The 16,927-nt window shown below is 37.2% G+C and overlaps 1 protein-coding gene across 2 annotated transcripts; it reads left to right on the top strand.

Moving 5' to 3' along the window:
* Positions 1-5,447: 5,447 nt before the first annotated feature.
* Positions 5,448-16,538, top strand: LOC113061524 (ubiquitin-conjugating enzyme E2 N). Of its 2 annotated transcripts, XM_026230688.1 has the most exons (4): positions 5,448-5,600; positions 11,598-11,844; positions 14,569-14,709; positions 15,523-16,538. In XM_026230688.1, the coding sequence occupies exons 1-4, from the start codon at positions 5,571-5,573 to the stop codon at positions 15,567-15,569; spliced, it is 465 nt and encodes a 154-aa protein (XP_026086473.1). In that variant the 5' UTR covers positions 5,448-5,570; the 3' UTR covers positions 15,570-16,538. The 2 variants fall into 2 exon arrangements, with proteins under 2 accessions (XP_026086473.1, XP_026086474.1); XM_026230689.1 differs by lacking the exons at positions 14,569-14,709; positions 15,523-16,538 and adding an exon at positions 14,097-14,248.
* Positions 16,539-16,927: the final 389 nt, after the last annotated feature.

Genomic DNA, 16,927 nt, shown 5'->3' with positions numbered 1-16,927 from the left:
ATGCAGCAACCTGTCTGACAGATGTAAATCTTCTAGTAGCTGTGCGTGCAAACTGCCATCGTTAATCTTGCAGAGACGGCGAGCTTGAGCGGGGAGTTCTTTGGCTTGAGTGAGCAGGAGTAAGTATTCTGATTAATTATTTTGTATAGTATTTTAAAATGTAACGCCAGAATGCCATATTAAGTTAATTGCCTGCGAGCTTCTCCTCCTGTCTGTATGGTAATTTCTCTACTGTGCACAGAGTCAAGTGGTTATGACGCAATCGTTAGCCTATTTTTACAAAAACTGTTTCTATGGGGCCATAAGGTAACATAGAAGGTAATGGAGCCCTTTATTCATTTTCGTGTATCTTTAGAAATAAATAATGGACAAATGGAGTCTTTAAGTGCCTCAGATGTAAAGTTATTCGCTGTCAAAGTCACGGCAAAATGAATGGGAGTCAATGGGATGCTAACACAAGTGAAGTTCTGCTACAAGATGGCGGCACGCGGCCGACTTCAACTTCCGGTTGACTTCCTTGCCGCCTGGGAAATACCAAGGGGCAAGGAACTCGACCAGAAGTTGAAGACGGGTGGGGGTTGCCATCTTTTAGCAGAACTTCACTTGCGTTAGCATTCCCATTGACTCCCATTCATTTTGGCGTCACTTTGACAGCGAATAACTTTACACCTGAGGCGTTTAAAGACTCTGTTTGTCCATTATTTATTTCTAAAGATACACGACAATGTATAAAGGGCTCCATTACCTTCTATGTTACATTATGGCCCCGTATAAACAGTTTTTGTAAAAAATAGGCTAACGATTGCGTCATAACCACTCGGCTCTCTGTCGCATTACCGTACAGACAGGAGGAGAAGCTCGCAGGCAATTAACTTAATATGGCGTACTGGCGTTATATTTTAAAACACTATACAAAATAATTAATCAGAATACTTACTCCTGCTCACTCACGACAAAGAACTCCCCGCTCAAGCTCGCCGTCTCTGCAAGATTAACGATGGCAGTTTGCACGCACAGCTACTAGAAGATTTACATCTGCCAGACAGGTTGCTGACGTCATCAAGCTTCGTTTGAGTCTGCGCGTCAGAAACGGAAATGCTAAAAAACGCTAAAACTGGGCTTCATTTGTCTCAATTGAGTTCCAATGGGGTCGCTGTGTCCATTTCTTTTACTGTCTATGGGAAATACAGACGCCATGATGTCCATAATTAAGGCAACACTGGATTATGTTTAGATTTTACAAATTGGATCAACACTGATATTGCGTTGTATACCTTTCAACATGGATGAATACACAACTGTACGTTCAATTAGACCTAGTTTGCATTTAGATCAACCTTGTACATCAGGGCCGCTTTGCAGGCGACACAGGCGGCCGCCTGGGGCGCCATCTGCTGGACGGGGCGCAAAATTGCAGAATAAAAAAAAAAAAAAGTTAATTAAATGTATGTATCATATTATGAAAGCTGCGCAAACGGAGTACACTTTTACTGTGCACTGTGCACACACTGTTTGTATTTGTCCATTTCTTTTACTAGATTTCCAATCCTAAAAAAGGACTGAGTCACTCTGACAGGCAGCTGTCAAACTCACGCACGCTCAGCAAACGAGAGTGGCGCGAAAACATCTGACAGCTGGTTTTAGCGCTTTAAATGATGGGGTAAAATATATATATATATATATATATATATATATATATATATATATATATATATATATATATATATATATATATCTGACAGGCAGCTGTCAAACTCACGCACGCTCAGCAAACGAGAGTGGCGCGAAAACATCTGACAGCTGGTTTTAGCGCTTTAAATGATGGGTGTAAAATATATATATATATATATATATATATATATATATATATATATATATATATATATATATATATATATATATATATATATATATATATAAAATCTTTTATGATGAAAAGAACACCCAAGCCATCGGGATCGGCTTTCCGAAAACGAAGGAAGGAGGAGGAAGAAAAACGGGCCCAAAGCAGAGGTAACTTATGTAGACTATATCATCAAGCTCGGCAAAGATCAAATACCTGGCAGCAATGGCTTTACCTGTAGAAGAAAAAATCCAAATAAAATATAAAAAAATCAATAAAAACACCTTGCATATTTTGCACTGCACTTGTAAGAGAATTCATTGTACTTAGAAAACCCTTGTACTCTTTTTGACTGAAACCAGTTGGTCTTTCATTTTGGTGAAAAAATAGTTTGTGAAAACATTTCATTAGAAGAGATTTGTACATTTGTTCAGTAAAAATGTTGAACAGTTTTAGAATGGAACCTACAACATAATCCGTGATAAAGGGGTATAGTAGACAGATTGGTATTCCTTGCTCAAAATATTAAAATGAAAAAGAGTTACACAAACTTGTTTTTTGGCTATTTGTTGATGGCTACAACAGAGTTAATGCAAAGATGAGCTTGAGTTGAGTTGTTTTATTTTTTAATTAAAGAAGGCAATATGTATTATTTCTTTTATTTTAATAAATTATTATTATTTATGTAATCATGTATTTTTTTTATCTTATACAATACACAATATCGGAAATGCACAGTTAATTACGAAGTTGGATCTTTTAAAAGGATACTGGCAAGTGCTGTTGACTCCATGTGTGTCTGATATTACTGCATTTGTTCCATTGTTGCATTTGTTGGTGTAGGTGGTTAACCAGGGTAGCTCCCTAGATAGTTGTATTTCCTTTTACACATTCTGCCACAATGAAAGAGGAATGTAATATGCATGTTTGATTAAAAAATACAAATAATCAACAAACATAAGGAATGTCAAAGCATTATGTAAAATAACTATCTGGTGATCAACTTTGGCACCACAAGCGCCAGAATCAACTGAAATTAGAAAATGTTTCTCAAATTTAGGAGTACTCAGCACAGGAGTATTTGATAATAAAGCTTTAGGATTTTCAAAGGCAGAAATTGACTGTAGGCTTCTCTGGGCTCAACAGAACAATCAAAGCGCCCAGGGAGCAGTTGGAGGTGCTTTGACCAAGGGTCTCACCTCAGTCATGGTATTGAGGGTGGAAGAGAGCGCTGCTTATTCACTCACCCCCAAATAACTATCGGTGTTCTGTCGATTTGTCCTACGCTGTCAGATTTTCCTACCTCCCACTAAAACAGTGGGTAGTACAATTCCACAACGAAAAATGCTACTGTAAAGTTATGGTTTATTAACGTCTACACCTACCACAACCCTAATCATACCCTTACAGTACTGCAAATACAGTAACTATGTGTTATATTCGTGGTTGTAGCTAGAAGGGATACAGTTACAGGAAACCAACATTAAAATTATTTTCTACCAATTAGATTGCGTTTTTATTAAAGTCTACACCTACCCTAACCCTAAACCTACCCTTACAGTAATGCAGATACATTAAATATCGTTGTTTAGCATGAGACAAAGGACGCGATATTGATGTGCGCGTGCGCAGTAAACCCGGGTAGGAAAATCTGACAGGGTAGGATAAAATGTCAGGACACCGGACCTGAGACTTGAACCCACAACCTAGGTAACAAGTCCAACTTTCTAACCATTACACCACAGCTGACCCCTCTAACCATTCGGTGTGCACTGACAAAATTAAGAAAAAATACTCAATAGTACTTCAGCATCCCTACAAAACAATACAGTTCAAGATGGAATTGTGTGGGAAAACTCAAATGCATTTTAGCATCAATGGTTCTTACAGAGCCCTGCCAAACTGTGTCGCAGTGGCTTTTCCAAATTCATACTTGCAAAGGTTAATGGTTAGATTAGAGAAAAGCTCTAAACGTTCAGACCAGGAAGAACTATACAGAACAATATTGTCCAAGTAAGCATTATACCCTGTTCTTTTAAAAGGTTGAATTAGCCAAGAACTAAAACTTGGTTCTCATCAATTGTGAGAAAGTAAATGATTCACCTCCCTACGCAATTCCCTTTTAATCAGATTCACTCAACAGGAATGCTGTTTTACCAGTTCGGCCATACCAGCATAAATGTTATGATCAGTCACATGAGATCAGGTAAGGACAACAGAGAAGAGAAAGGAAAATGAGCTTACCAACTCAACATCAGCATCTGAACTTTAGAAACGTATCGAAACATGAAGTTCGAACCCTGATCAGACAAAATTGTTCTGGAATGCCAAAAACATACATAAAACTTAAAGATGTATTTGATCAGCTTTTTATGAAGGCTTGATTGTGTTTATGGGGTGCAGTGTAACACTCCCCCTTACCATTATGGGTAGTTGCATGTGCTCCAGTGTATGGTATACAATGGTGTCTATATTATCTTATCAGTTTGAGCCTGAATTAGTCCCAGGGACTATCAGTGTATCAGAATATCAGTGAAGGGGATCGAGTAGAACAGTATAAACAATATATATATATATATATATATATATATATATATATATATATATATATATATATATATATATATATATATATTTATTTTTTTTAAGAAAGGAATATAGTGGCATTGTTACATACGCATGACATTTTATTTCGGTTCTCAAGCAATTGCTTGTACTAAATACGCCTGCCCCCTAGTGGTCAAAAGTTTTATTTCGTGTTTTTGTTTATTAGGTGCCGATTTCCTTCACCTCAGCTCCTTGTGAGACGTATGGTATAAATGCCAGAGTTGGGTAGAATACCCAAAAATTGTACTCAAGTAAAAGTAAAAGTACTTATAGAAATATTTACTCAAGTAAAAGTAAGAGTACTAGTCGGAACAGTTACTTGAGTAAGAGTAATAAAAAGTTTCGCATAAAAAAACAGTAGTTAGTTAATAGTTACTTTGGGTCATATAGGCTACTGAATATCTATAGTATATTTTTATTTTTATAGTATATTTTTATTTATTTTTTATTTTTATAAGCGTTAAAAATAAATAAAATAGATTCGACGTTGATTCTATGTCAGTTTGCTGATCTGGGGCATTTCATCTGTATAAGAAAACATGTCTTATAATTCTGCACACCTGAACATAAGAAGCTTTTCTCTTCCAGCTTTCATGGACAATTGTATATATCACTCATAAATTATTAAATAAAAATGAATGGTAGTTATTAAAATAGGTTTGGAATTGGTAAAAATTAACTGACATGAATGGATGCTATATTATTATTGTTCATGTTAACATAGTTAATGTTTATAAATTAATTTGTAAAGTGTTACTAAAGTTATATACATCGTTCTGTGAATGTGATCTCAAAGTCTATATGATTCGGATTAACCCTATAACTGCCGTATCCCTTAAAACCTGACTGCCAGAGGGTTATTGTAAATACATGTGCCAGCTAGGCACAGTTTACCTGATGCCTTGTGAATCATGTGGGTTTTTTTTCGGAATGTGTGAGAGAAACCGCTTGCATTCAGCACAAACTACAACTTCCAGATCTTCAGCGAATTTATACGTTTCCGCGTGCGTTAAGACGCAACGTGCCCGGAAGGCGTGCCGTGTGCACTGCGTCTCCGCCGTCAATGCAAACGAAGTAAGAGGCACCGAGAGTCAAACCTAAAATCCGCATTCAAGACAAGATGGCAGGGTTGCCCCGCAGGATCATTAAGGTAACCGTGAAGTGAGACAAACTACACATGTTTAGCCACTCTATTTAAATTATAATACCACGAAAACTTCAAATATCATTGAAAGGATCAGCCAAAGAGAAGCGACAGCTGGCTTAGCATTTGGCACTCTGTTTGTTAGCCACTTCCGTTTCGGGGCATTCACTCATATCCCGAATATGGGTGGGTTAAAAATACATCCACCGCTGTGAAAGATGGCGAATGGCCCTTATTCTTTGCTATTTGGAACCCATAATCAAAAGCATTAAGAAATGACAAGCGTTCCCACACTAACCGAAGTCTAATCGGTGACAGGGAGATTCATTGCATGCGCTCGAGCTGCTGTGTGTGAGCTTGAGAGCTAACGTTAACCTCTCCAGAGACGGTTAGCTAGGCGTAAAAAGATCGAATTTAAGCAGTCACGCGATTATTTACTTAACGATTTCACTCATAGACAGTCATGTGTCTATTTTCTTGCGTGCAGGATGGTTATCTATCGATTTAGGATACGATTATAAACTAAAGAATCGGGCTCTCCCGCTTCCTGTAGGCTAGGGAAGCTGTCGCGGTGCTTCTGCTGCTAAATGAGCTAATGACGGCAGGCCCCAGACAGCAGAAATCAATGTCAAATAAAATACAATATAAGATAATTAAATAAAACAATAATTTAAGGACAGCACATTCTAAATAAGACCTACCGTTTATACCCACAGATGAAGTAAAAGTGTAACACTGAATTAAAGTGACAGTTAATAAAAAAATCACATTTAAATCCTCATCATCAACTACACTCTTGTGTAGTTCTAAACCAAAAATAAAAAGGTGTATGTCAGTCTGATTCTGGAACACAGAAAGAAATGTTAGACAAAATGAAAGTTTGACTTTTTTTTTTTTTTTTTGGAACAACACAAGAATTAGCAAATAATGTCAGATCCCCCCATTTAATGTTTTTAAAACCTCAGTTTCCAGTGAACAGATATATGGCTTATGAAAGGACACCAGCTGTTTCCTCCTGATAATATCTCGACTTTTGAATGCATGTTTCTGCATATTTAAGAAGAAATTAGATTTATTAGTTAATGCCCTGGTGCAACCTAGATGTGTCTTCATTTTTTGGGTATATTATAAATTTTTTTCTCCCTTTGCATTGTCCACTTCTGCTATCATCCAGTGCCTGAATATATTGCACTGCCAGGATTTTTTGGTCACAGGGATGATACTGTTAGTTGAATGTATTGCATCTCTGGTTGGCTGGGAAAATGACTGACTAATTTGAGTTGGAGGGCTGAGAATGCATATCTAAAGGGGTCATATGGTGCTTTTTATTTTTAAAGATAATTATTTTGTGTATTTGGTGTAACAGAATATGTTGAAATGCTTTAAATGGAACCCTGGGTATTAAGACATGTTAATATAACACATGATGTCTCTTATTGAAATATGTAATAGAAAACCCAATAAATATGTATATGAAATATTTTAAAAAATCAACGTTTTTACACGGGGGGGGGGGGTACCATTATTTTACCATTATGTGCACAGTTCATTCTGCGTTGATGACGTCAAATGGTTGCAGTCGGTGAACTCCTGGAGCTTTTTAATGTGACACAACTATGATATGATACCACATTGTGTGGCTTTTGGATGTACTTTTCTGTCGGGGGGGCAACAAGAGAAGCAATATAAGACTTCACGGATTTCCTAGTGATAAGAAGAGGAGAAAAGAGTGGGAAGATACATGTGGACGAACAAAAATTCCTAAAAGATCCACTTTTTTTATCTTCACTTCAGCCCTGATGCCTTTGAATCTTTTAGTAGACCTCAGCTACTGAGACGGCTGAGACAAGAAACGCTATGCCATCCTGTTAGGATTTAAACATGCCGACGCTAATCATGATGCTGCGGCCGCTGGAGGAGTTTCTCCCTCAAGAACTGGGGCGTTTAGACTCTTTGTAGGGAAAAATCGATGGTACAGCATTTGGTTTAAGCCTATACTTATATCCATCACCACTTGTAAGCTTTTTCAGTAGCTGTAGTCATCATATCAGTATTTTATTTTCAGAATTGTCTATTCCGAGATGTGTTGCATCAAGTAGCGGCAGTAGCTCACCGAGTGCAACCATATTACATCAACAGAATAATGGCACCCCACATAGTCCAAAATATGTATAAAACTGTTTTTTTTTTTTTTTTTTATAACATCTATCTTTAATGGGTTTTCCTCTACATATTTTTAGTAAGGACATAATTTACGTTATATTAAGCTATACAAGTCACGCACGTGTTGTAATTTACTGCTGATTTCAGAACCGGCTTTACTGACAAGATGCGCATTAATTGGCCCATATTTATCCTTCACCTTTACATTATTTTTTCAAATACTGTACATTATAGTAAGTCCTCCATGCCTCGCCCATCTCAAACGTGTTGTTTTCTACAAAGTTCCTCCTCCTGACAAGTGCAGTCTGCTCTGATTGGCCAGCTGACCCAGTGCATTGTGCATTGTAATTGGCCTTACACCACAAGCACTCACCGTAAATGTAATGCCCCTTTCCATAATTGCAAGCTTCATCTTTCAAAATAAATGTAAAGACAGTTAATAATGTCCTTATCTTAACATCAGTTTAATCCCGAAAGGAGAGTGACCTGGCAGACACAGTGATGGAGCTCATATGTGTTTTCAGTACACAAGCCACAGTTAAGACCGCTAAATCCACTGTGTGACTCTCTCTCTCTCTCTCACACACACACACACACACACACACACACACGCAAAAGCAAATACTTTAATCTTAAAGATTCCTTAATGCATCTACTTTTGGAAGGCCCAATATAATGCTTTGCTTTCACCTAGAAACACACAGCATCTCTGTGACATGGCTGCTTCAACACTAACTGCGTTACTGAAACCACGCCTTCTTTCTTTATGTGAACATTTGGGCAGCATTACACACTGCAATTCCGGCAAATACATGGGTAATGTGTCCCGGCAATTGTTTCCCGGGTCGCTAGATTTTGCACTTTCACACTGCCAGTGTATGTGCGTGCTTTCCCACACAACCTGTAAAGGGCCCGTAATGACAAGTGACAAATGTTCCTGCAATTTGCCGGGTCCGACATGCGGTGTGAAAGGGGCTTTAAAGTGAAATTTTCGCCCTACCATACCTTTTTGAGCTGGAGTACACAGACGAAGCGCTAACTGTGTCTGACCTCTCCAACGGGATTACATGATGCATGACATCACAGAAACTGCAGTTTGGACCCTTCGACCCGCTGGGTTCCATTGAAGTCTATTATATATAAAATCCTGGGATGTTTTCCTCAAAAACCTTAATTTCTTTGTGATAGATAAAGGAAAGGAAGTAATCGAATCTTTTAATGTCCCCTAAGCATGAGACCATGGCAGGGAGCCCCTCTCTTGTTTGTTTGCTCTGCATGGTTTTGTCTGTGGGTTATCTGAATAAATATGGGGAAGATAATTCGGAGTACTCTGCATATGCTAAGTTAACAGAAATAACAGTGAAGACATTTGTGCCTTAAGTTAACAGTATCTTTAAGAAACGTTTTTAGGAAAAATATATGGCTGTGATTTGGAGTAATAATTAAATATTTTCTATTTAGTATGAACACAATAAAATGGTCAACAGTGACAGCGAAGATTTATAGTTTTGCAGTATATAAATGCTATTCTTTTGAACATTCTATTAATCAAAGATTTCTGAAAAAAAATATTATATTGATCATAAGAATGTTTCATTCAGCTTTGCGGACATAGGAGTAAATGTAGATTTAAAAATAGATATAATAAGATTAAAAAGTTTTCATTTTATATGCAAATTTCAAAAACTTTAAAAATAAGCGTGCCACCCCCAAACCACCCCTGATTTTCTTTGTAAATCAGGATTGTAAAAATATTTTATAATTTATAATTTACTCTGGTTTAAAAACTGGAAATTCTTGTAGAAGATTCTTGTTTTACAGGTTCATCATTGTGTAGCCATAGAACCCTCATCCTTTGAACTGGGTTAATGGACTGGTAGCTTTGGAGTGTGAAGTGTTTTGGAAACAGATTTGGGACACTAAGATGATAATGTCCACTTTTTGACGTGAGTTCTCAGATTCCAAGTAAACAATCTTTCAGGTGGAGTACAGAATAGTACAGCAGTTCTCAGATGAATGACCTCTCCAGACCCAATCATTCCACAGGTGATATCAGATTCTCATTAGTCATATGGGTGTGAGTTTCCAAAGAGCTTCAAGATTCAGCCCTGTGTCTCTTTCATGGGACACCAAGTGTCTGTCTTGATTGGGTTTGTAGACTCTTGAAGACTTGGTTTCAGATAAAATGCCAGGTTTAAACAATGGGTTAAACAAACAGGTTTTCTTTTTTTTCTGCTGCAAATTAGGTCATATTCCACCTTCACAGTCAACCAACCACCACTTTTAATTTGAAGGAAGTCCAGTTTTGTGCCATAATTCCACTCTTACATCTTTTTTTCTTACGTAAAATCGAACTTTTTTTTTTTTTAATCACTTCTCGTGCATGAGTTGTTCATAGTTAAGAGTCTTCATAGTAAAATATTTTGTAATGTGTGACCCCCAGTCGCTAAAACGAAGTATAATGTGCAAAACACAGCAACTTAATTATACCATGATAACAGTTTTATAGTGTGAAAGGAACAGTGAGCAAATGATTTGATGAAAATTGTGTAGTGTATGCCTGGTATTACTTGAGTTATATTCGTGAGTTTGAAATCTAATACCATGCTGAATGTCATTGAGCTGTGCAAGCTACAGGACAGCGTTACGACTAATCATGTTATAAAAATAATGCTTGATATTGAAATTGCAAGATACTGTCTTTTCTAATGTGGTTCGAAGAGTGTTTACTGAAAACATTGTCATAGTGCTTAACCAGTAGTGTTTGTAGTATAAGATCTAAGATTGTCCTCTGCCCTGCTGAAGGTTATGGGTGCTGTATTAGCTGTAAATATTGTAGTTCTGATGTTAGTAACTAAATTTAAACACAAATTTTGTGACTTGGTTAATATTTACGATAAAGCACTTTTCTTATTTAAGATGCATACATTTTCAGGAAACCTTTCAAGGTTCAAATAATTGTGCCTATAATGGCATTCAAAAGTTGGGGGTCAGTAAGGTTGTTTTAAAAGGTTTTTAAAAGAAGCCTCTTATGCTCACCATGGCTGAATTTTTTTTTTATTAAAAATACAATAAAAGTGTTTTTTTGTTGTTGAAGTTTTCTTTTTGAGCAAGTCACGTGATCCCTCAGAAATCATTCTAATGTGCTGATTTGCTGCTCGAGAAAATGTTTTATATATGTTAAAAAAGTTATACATTTATTAAAACCATGATGCATTGTTTTTCAGGATTTTTTTACAAATATTTTGTAACAGTAATATGTATATACGGTCACTGTCAATTTCTACCAAAAATAATTATCTTGCTTGCCCCAGGTTTTGAATAGTGATATACAAACTTGGTGTAATACAATAAAAATAAAGCAAGCTGCAGATTTCCACAGGAACATTTTTGTTCATTTGGTAAATATTTTTTTTTTCTTCCAGTAAGGATGTTTAAATTAAGCCATTTTCACCCTGACAATCTGTACTAAAAGTTCGTCTGGGCTTGGTCATGTTAATATCTAATAAAAAAAAAAAAAAAAAGATATTAACCTAACATCTAGAACCTAACATTCTTAATGGCTTGTCAGGCCATGTATCACCGAACCATACAGGTTCGTTTGCGGTTGGAATGTGTTGATGCAGGACAATTATTCTTTGTTACATGAACATTATGCAAAGTTACTTGGTGAAGCGAAAACAACTGTTGTCACTGTGTGCATTACATGCTGGCTCTTTCTGCTGATTTGTTTATTCCTGTGTACTCAACTGTCTCACTACCAGTGCTTTGGCAAATTGCTAAATAACTAGTTTGTAGATGCTTAATGATCCAGCCTAATTGATCCTTTTTCATGTGTAGGAAACACAGCGTTTGTTGGCAGAGCCAGTGCCAGGTATAAAGGCAGAGCCAGATGAGGGGAACGCTCGCTACTTCCATGTGGTCATCGCCGGACCTCAAGACTCCCCATTTGAGGGAGGAACTTTTAAACTTGAACTCTTTCTTCCTGAAGAATATCCCATGGCAGCTCCGAAAGTACGCTTCATGACCAAAATATATCATCCCAATGTAGACAAGCTGGGAAGAATATGTCTAGATATTTTGAAAGGTGAGATAATTTTATTCCATCTTCTGAAACTTTCTAAATAACAGATGATACTGATTTTACTCATTTTGACCTAAACTTGAATGTCATCAGCAGGGATGGAAATTAGCACCTGCCAAATGCGGGTGATTTTGTGTTGTGGGTAAACTCACTTCACCTACCGGCCACCATGGCGGGTAAATAAAAATAGCATACTGTTTCATCCGGCCGGTGGACATTAAAATTAATTTCCACTCCTGGTGTGTGTACAACACGTAATAAAGTGTAATATCATCCGAAGCAGCACCGTGGAGAAATGCGGTGTAAACCGGGCTTGAAATGGTGCCGTTGTGCCCAGTACAGTGTTTGCAGCTGAAGTTAGTGCCGCTGGCGTAGTAATATATTTGCTGGTTATTTACAGTACGTTTTATTGCACGCACTCATGATATACAAGATTGCGTGAATAGTTGAATTTATTGCGCATAAATTTCCGCATATTGTCACGTCTCTGTCAAACCCCAGTAAATTCATTCTCCTCCAGCATTCTGCAACATTTTAGATTATATGGAGAGTTTGTGTTTATCTTTTTGTTTTTTTTAATGGCATAATAATCAAACTTACAAACAGTATTATCGGTCGCATGTCTAATAACTGCTGTCTGGGGAATGCATTTTATTTTCAGTCTTCAAGTACTTTTTCAGAAGTTAGCTCTGTGGCTAGTAAGTTGTTACGCTGTTCATTTTTATTTGTAGAAATAACATTGTATCTCTACACATTTGACAGCTCTGGTGTGGTGAGACTAGAGCTGCAACTAACGACTATTTTTTTCTGTCGACTAATCTAACGATTATTTTTATTACAATAAATTAATCTAATGTTCTTTTTTTAATTAGCTAATGAATCCTTTGGATAACTTTACAAAAATATATAAATAAGTACAACTTCTAATATAATATTTCAACCTTTATTCATTTTCAACCAACAGTATAAAATAATAGAGGCAAAGAAAATTATTTTACTATGGTAAAAGTTTATGATGGCGTTTATAATTAAACCACAGTAGCCATAAATTTACAGTTGTCTGAGACGTCATGAAATCTTCTTTAGCATCACAAACCATAAAATGTAATCGGGGTTCTGCTATGGTTTAGCATGGTTTCCAGAGATCTGGAGCTGATTCGGGGTAGCCCGGTGGTTTGTGACTGTTGTCTCGCGGAGCGCTGTCATTATTTCCAATGTAGGCAACACGCTCATTTTTTCCAGGGGCATCCTCACCGCATCGAGTTAAAAACATCTAAACTTTTCAGAATGTCGCAAGTGCAAGAATATCATACCTGAACCAGGAAGTTGGTCACAAGATCACACTGTAACCAGTTAAACCGTAACACCGGAGAGTGCCAAGATGTTTTCCTCTATCATTCTTTACTCAGAAGCAAAACAAGTTCTGTCACTGGTCTAAGGTACTTTTTTGGATGTCCTTTTTCTGTGTCTTCAATTCCACCTTATGGACTCCTGTCTTCTCCAGGGATAGCCTTTGTGATTATCGTCATAGGGCAGTTGTTGCGGACAACTAGGATGTCCTTGAGAGGGATGACATCTCCTTCTTGCAGATTTTGGTGGGAGTTGGTCCATTTTTTCCGGCCTTGTAAAGTTGACAAGTACACTTGTCTCCAATGGTGCCAGAACATGTTGGTCAAGGCTTGTACTTGTCTCCACTGCTTGGTTAGGAGGTCTTTCTCTAAAGTCTCCTGAAGGAAGTGGAGTACCTACTTTCTGAGTTAACAACATAGATGGTGTGAGAATGAATGGATCTAATGGATCATTTGAAACTGGAACCAGAGGCCTTGTATTCATAATTGCTACCACCTCCGCCATTAGTGTGCACAAGACTTCATGGGTCAGGTGAGTGCCATTTTCAAGAAGCATTGACTCAAGGATCTTTCGAGCCACTCCAATGAGGGGTTCCCATGAACCACCCATGTGCGAAGGATAAACACCCAGGAGCATCGTTGTTGGTGTAGGTACCTCTCAGCATTGTCTGGTTGGTCTGCGCTCATCCTGAGTTCTCTGCAGGCCCCATAGACATTTGTGCCACAATCTGACTATAGTTGTCTGGCTGTTCCTCTTATGGCGAAGAAACGCTTTAAGACATTGATACAGCTTGAAGTGTCCATTGAGGCAATCACCTCTATGTGAACTAACCTGGAGCTCATACAACAGAATAATATGGAACAACCTCTTGCTCTCAGGCTGACCTCCTCTTGTATGTCTGGTAGTGATGTGCCATGGTCTGAAGACATCTAGCCCCACATACGTGAAGGGAGGGCAGGCCTTGAGATCCCCTGGTGGCAAATCCGCCATTAGTTGCTCCTGCATCAGTCCTCTGAGTCTACGACAGGTCACGCATTTGTGAAGACTATTTTCTTTATTTATTTGTGAAGACTATTTTCTCTATTTATAAAAAGTTAATATTTATGAAATGTTGTCAACCATCTGTTTTCAATAGGACGATTTTGAGATTTGTCTCGAAGTTGTAAAAAAGTTTTTTTTAAATAACTGGTGTTAAAACACCAAATTAATGTAAAACACGAAAATGTTTAAACATTTACAGTATTCTAAATGATGAAAATGTGAAAAATTATTTTTTATCTCCTGTGACAGTGAAAAAGCCACGGAAGCTAGTATACTTCTCTAGACTTTTCTGCTAATGCTCTTGTCTCTCTCTCTCCATGGCGTGATGTCGCCCAGATAAGTGGTCTCCAGCCTTGCAGATCCGCACAGTGCTGCTATCAATCCAGGCATTACTAAGCGCTCCCAACCCTGATGATCCTCTAGCAAACGACGTTGCAGAACAGTGGAAGACTAATGAAGCTCAAGCCATAGAGACAGGTGGGTGCTGGTTAAATGCATTTAAAGGGATAGTTGAAAATAAACAATTTATTTGCTCAGTCATGATATCCTTTTGGCAGTTGGTGGAATTTTTCTCACAGTTCAGCGTTCTTTGCAATTCTGAGAAAAAAAAGTAGATATAAACTTGTATATAAAAAAAATAAAGTAAACTTGGAAATTGTGAGAAAATTAGAATTGTGAGACAGAAACTCAGAATTATGACTTGTCTTGCAATTCTGAGTTTCTCAATTTTTTTTTTTTTTTACATCTCGTAATGTTGACTGTTTTCTTCGGAATTTTAAGTTTACATCCAGCAGTTCTGACATTTTTTTTTAATCAAAATTTACTTATCGCAATCAATATTTTCACCCACGGTGGAATAAAAAACTGAAAATTGATGATACGGTGGAATAAAAAACTGATGATTGCAAATATTTTATTTCACAATTCTAACTTGTTCTCGCATTTGCAACTTTTATTGTTTATTTTTTACGTACTGTGGTGTAAAATGAGCCTCCATACATTCTAAACCTTAATGGCTGACTTCTGTGGTACACCAAAGATGTTTTGTCTTCTATAAAACTGCTCTTGCGCAATAGATTTTATCTCATGTAATTGCTTTCGAAGTTCATAGTTTGGATATTGCTCATCGCTTTTTACATTTGTTATGAATTGTAAAAAAACACACCCATTTTGTTCACACAACTGGAGTTGAAGTCATGCATCTATGATTTTTTTCTTTGTGCTGAAGATACATTTATCAGGGATTTATGTGTAACACTAATTAACTCTGTGTTTGTTTGTCTATTTCAGCCCGAACATGGACCAGGCTTTATGCCGGAAACAATATTGAAGTCTAGAAATGTGTGTGGGGAGACAAAAAGAGAAAAAAGGAAGTCAAGAGTGAACACAACTCCATGTTCTGCCAAGACCTATTCATTTTCATGTTAAGGACACAGTCTTAGGAACAAAAAATTATGATAAACTGTAAAGAATACATTAACACAAAAGTAAAAAGAAAACTTCAGACAGTTTGTGATTTAAATGCACATTAGTACAAAAAAAATGTCTTTGTCCTGATTCACTGCTGTTGAGATGCATGGGCAGATGATCTATTCATACGGCTTTCTTTAACAGTGGTTGGGGAGGTAGCCGCAGACTTCTGCTATGAAGCGTGCATTAAAACTGACTGTCATTTGTCTGTCCCTTGTTTTCTTAGTTTGTGGGAGGGAGGTAACTTTTTATATTTCTTTTAACCTTTTTTTTTCTTCTCATTGCTCTGCGTTAATGAGGAGCAGAAGACTAGTCCCTGTTTAGAGCACCCGTTCTGGCAAGCTGCAGACTTAGCCTGTTAGGAAACCTAGAAAAAATTAATAAGTTCACACCAACGGAAAAGAGACGCAAGATTTAAACCACATGCAAACAGTAATTTCAACTGGAAAGTCCTTCCACCATCACAGAAACTGTTAAAGATGTAAACCCTAATTTAGACTTGAATTGTGTTTTGGACTATAAGCAAGTCAGAGCTAGAGTGAAGAAAGTTTTGCATAATATTTCTTTTAGTATAACAGTTCTTGCCATCACTGTACTAATAGCACTCTTGAAACTCCATCATTGTGTGCTTTTTGTTTTCTTGTGTCCATCACAGTCCAGTGCATCGAGATTCATTTGTCTATTTCTTCCCTTATAAGCATTTATTTCGATATGCCATGGCTGCAGGGGAACTGGAGGCGAATGATGAATAGTGGGGTTTTAGCAAAGGGGTGAGGGGTGGGAATGTTTGCAGAAGCATTGCAAAAGATCAATAAAGGCTTCGTCTCAATTTCCAAGATTGGTCTTTGGTTAAAACATTGATTTCAACTCTTCCTGCTTTCTGTAGAAAGGGGAAAAAGATCCTGCTTTTGAAAACGTTATGACAACAGTCCACACACACATTTATGTTCTTTCTGTAAATAAAATGTTGATTAATAAGAAATATTTATGGTGGTGGTTTTATTACATTTCCGAGAATGACTAACGCCGTAACTGCTCATTTGTTTTTCCGTGTCTGCTGTTTTTCCTGGACTGGAGAAAATATTAGTCACCGCGTAAACTGGTGCAAAGTTGATCATTACTACAAACCAACCTGAAGTGATCATGCAGATTTATTTCACAAGTTCCAACAAGCACATCTAGTTGGCCACAAAGTTTAATTTATTAATTCTCATTAATTATTTTA

The sequence above is a fragment of the Carassius auratus genome, chromosome 43 (genome assembly GCF_003368295.1).
Source record: "Carassius auratus strain Wakin chromosome 43, ASM336829v1, whole genome shotgun sequence".
Classification (NCBI taxonomy): domain Eukaryota; kingdom Metazoa; phylum Chordata; class Actinopteri; order Cypriniformes; family Cyprinidae; genus Carassius; species Carassius auratus.
Note: the sequence above shows the minus strand (reverse complement) of the source record. Positions and strands in the feature narration are given on the sequence as shown.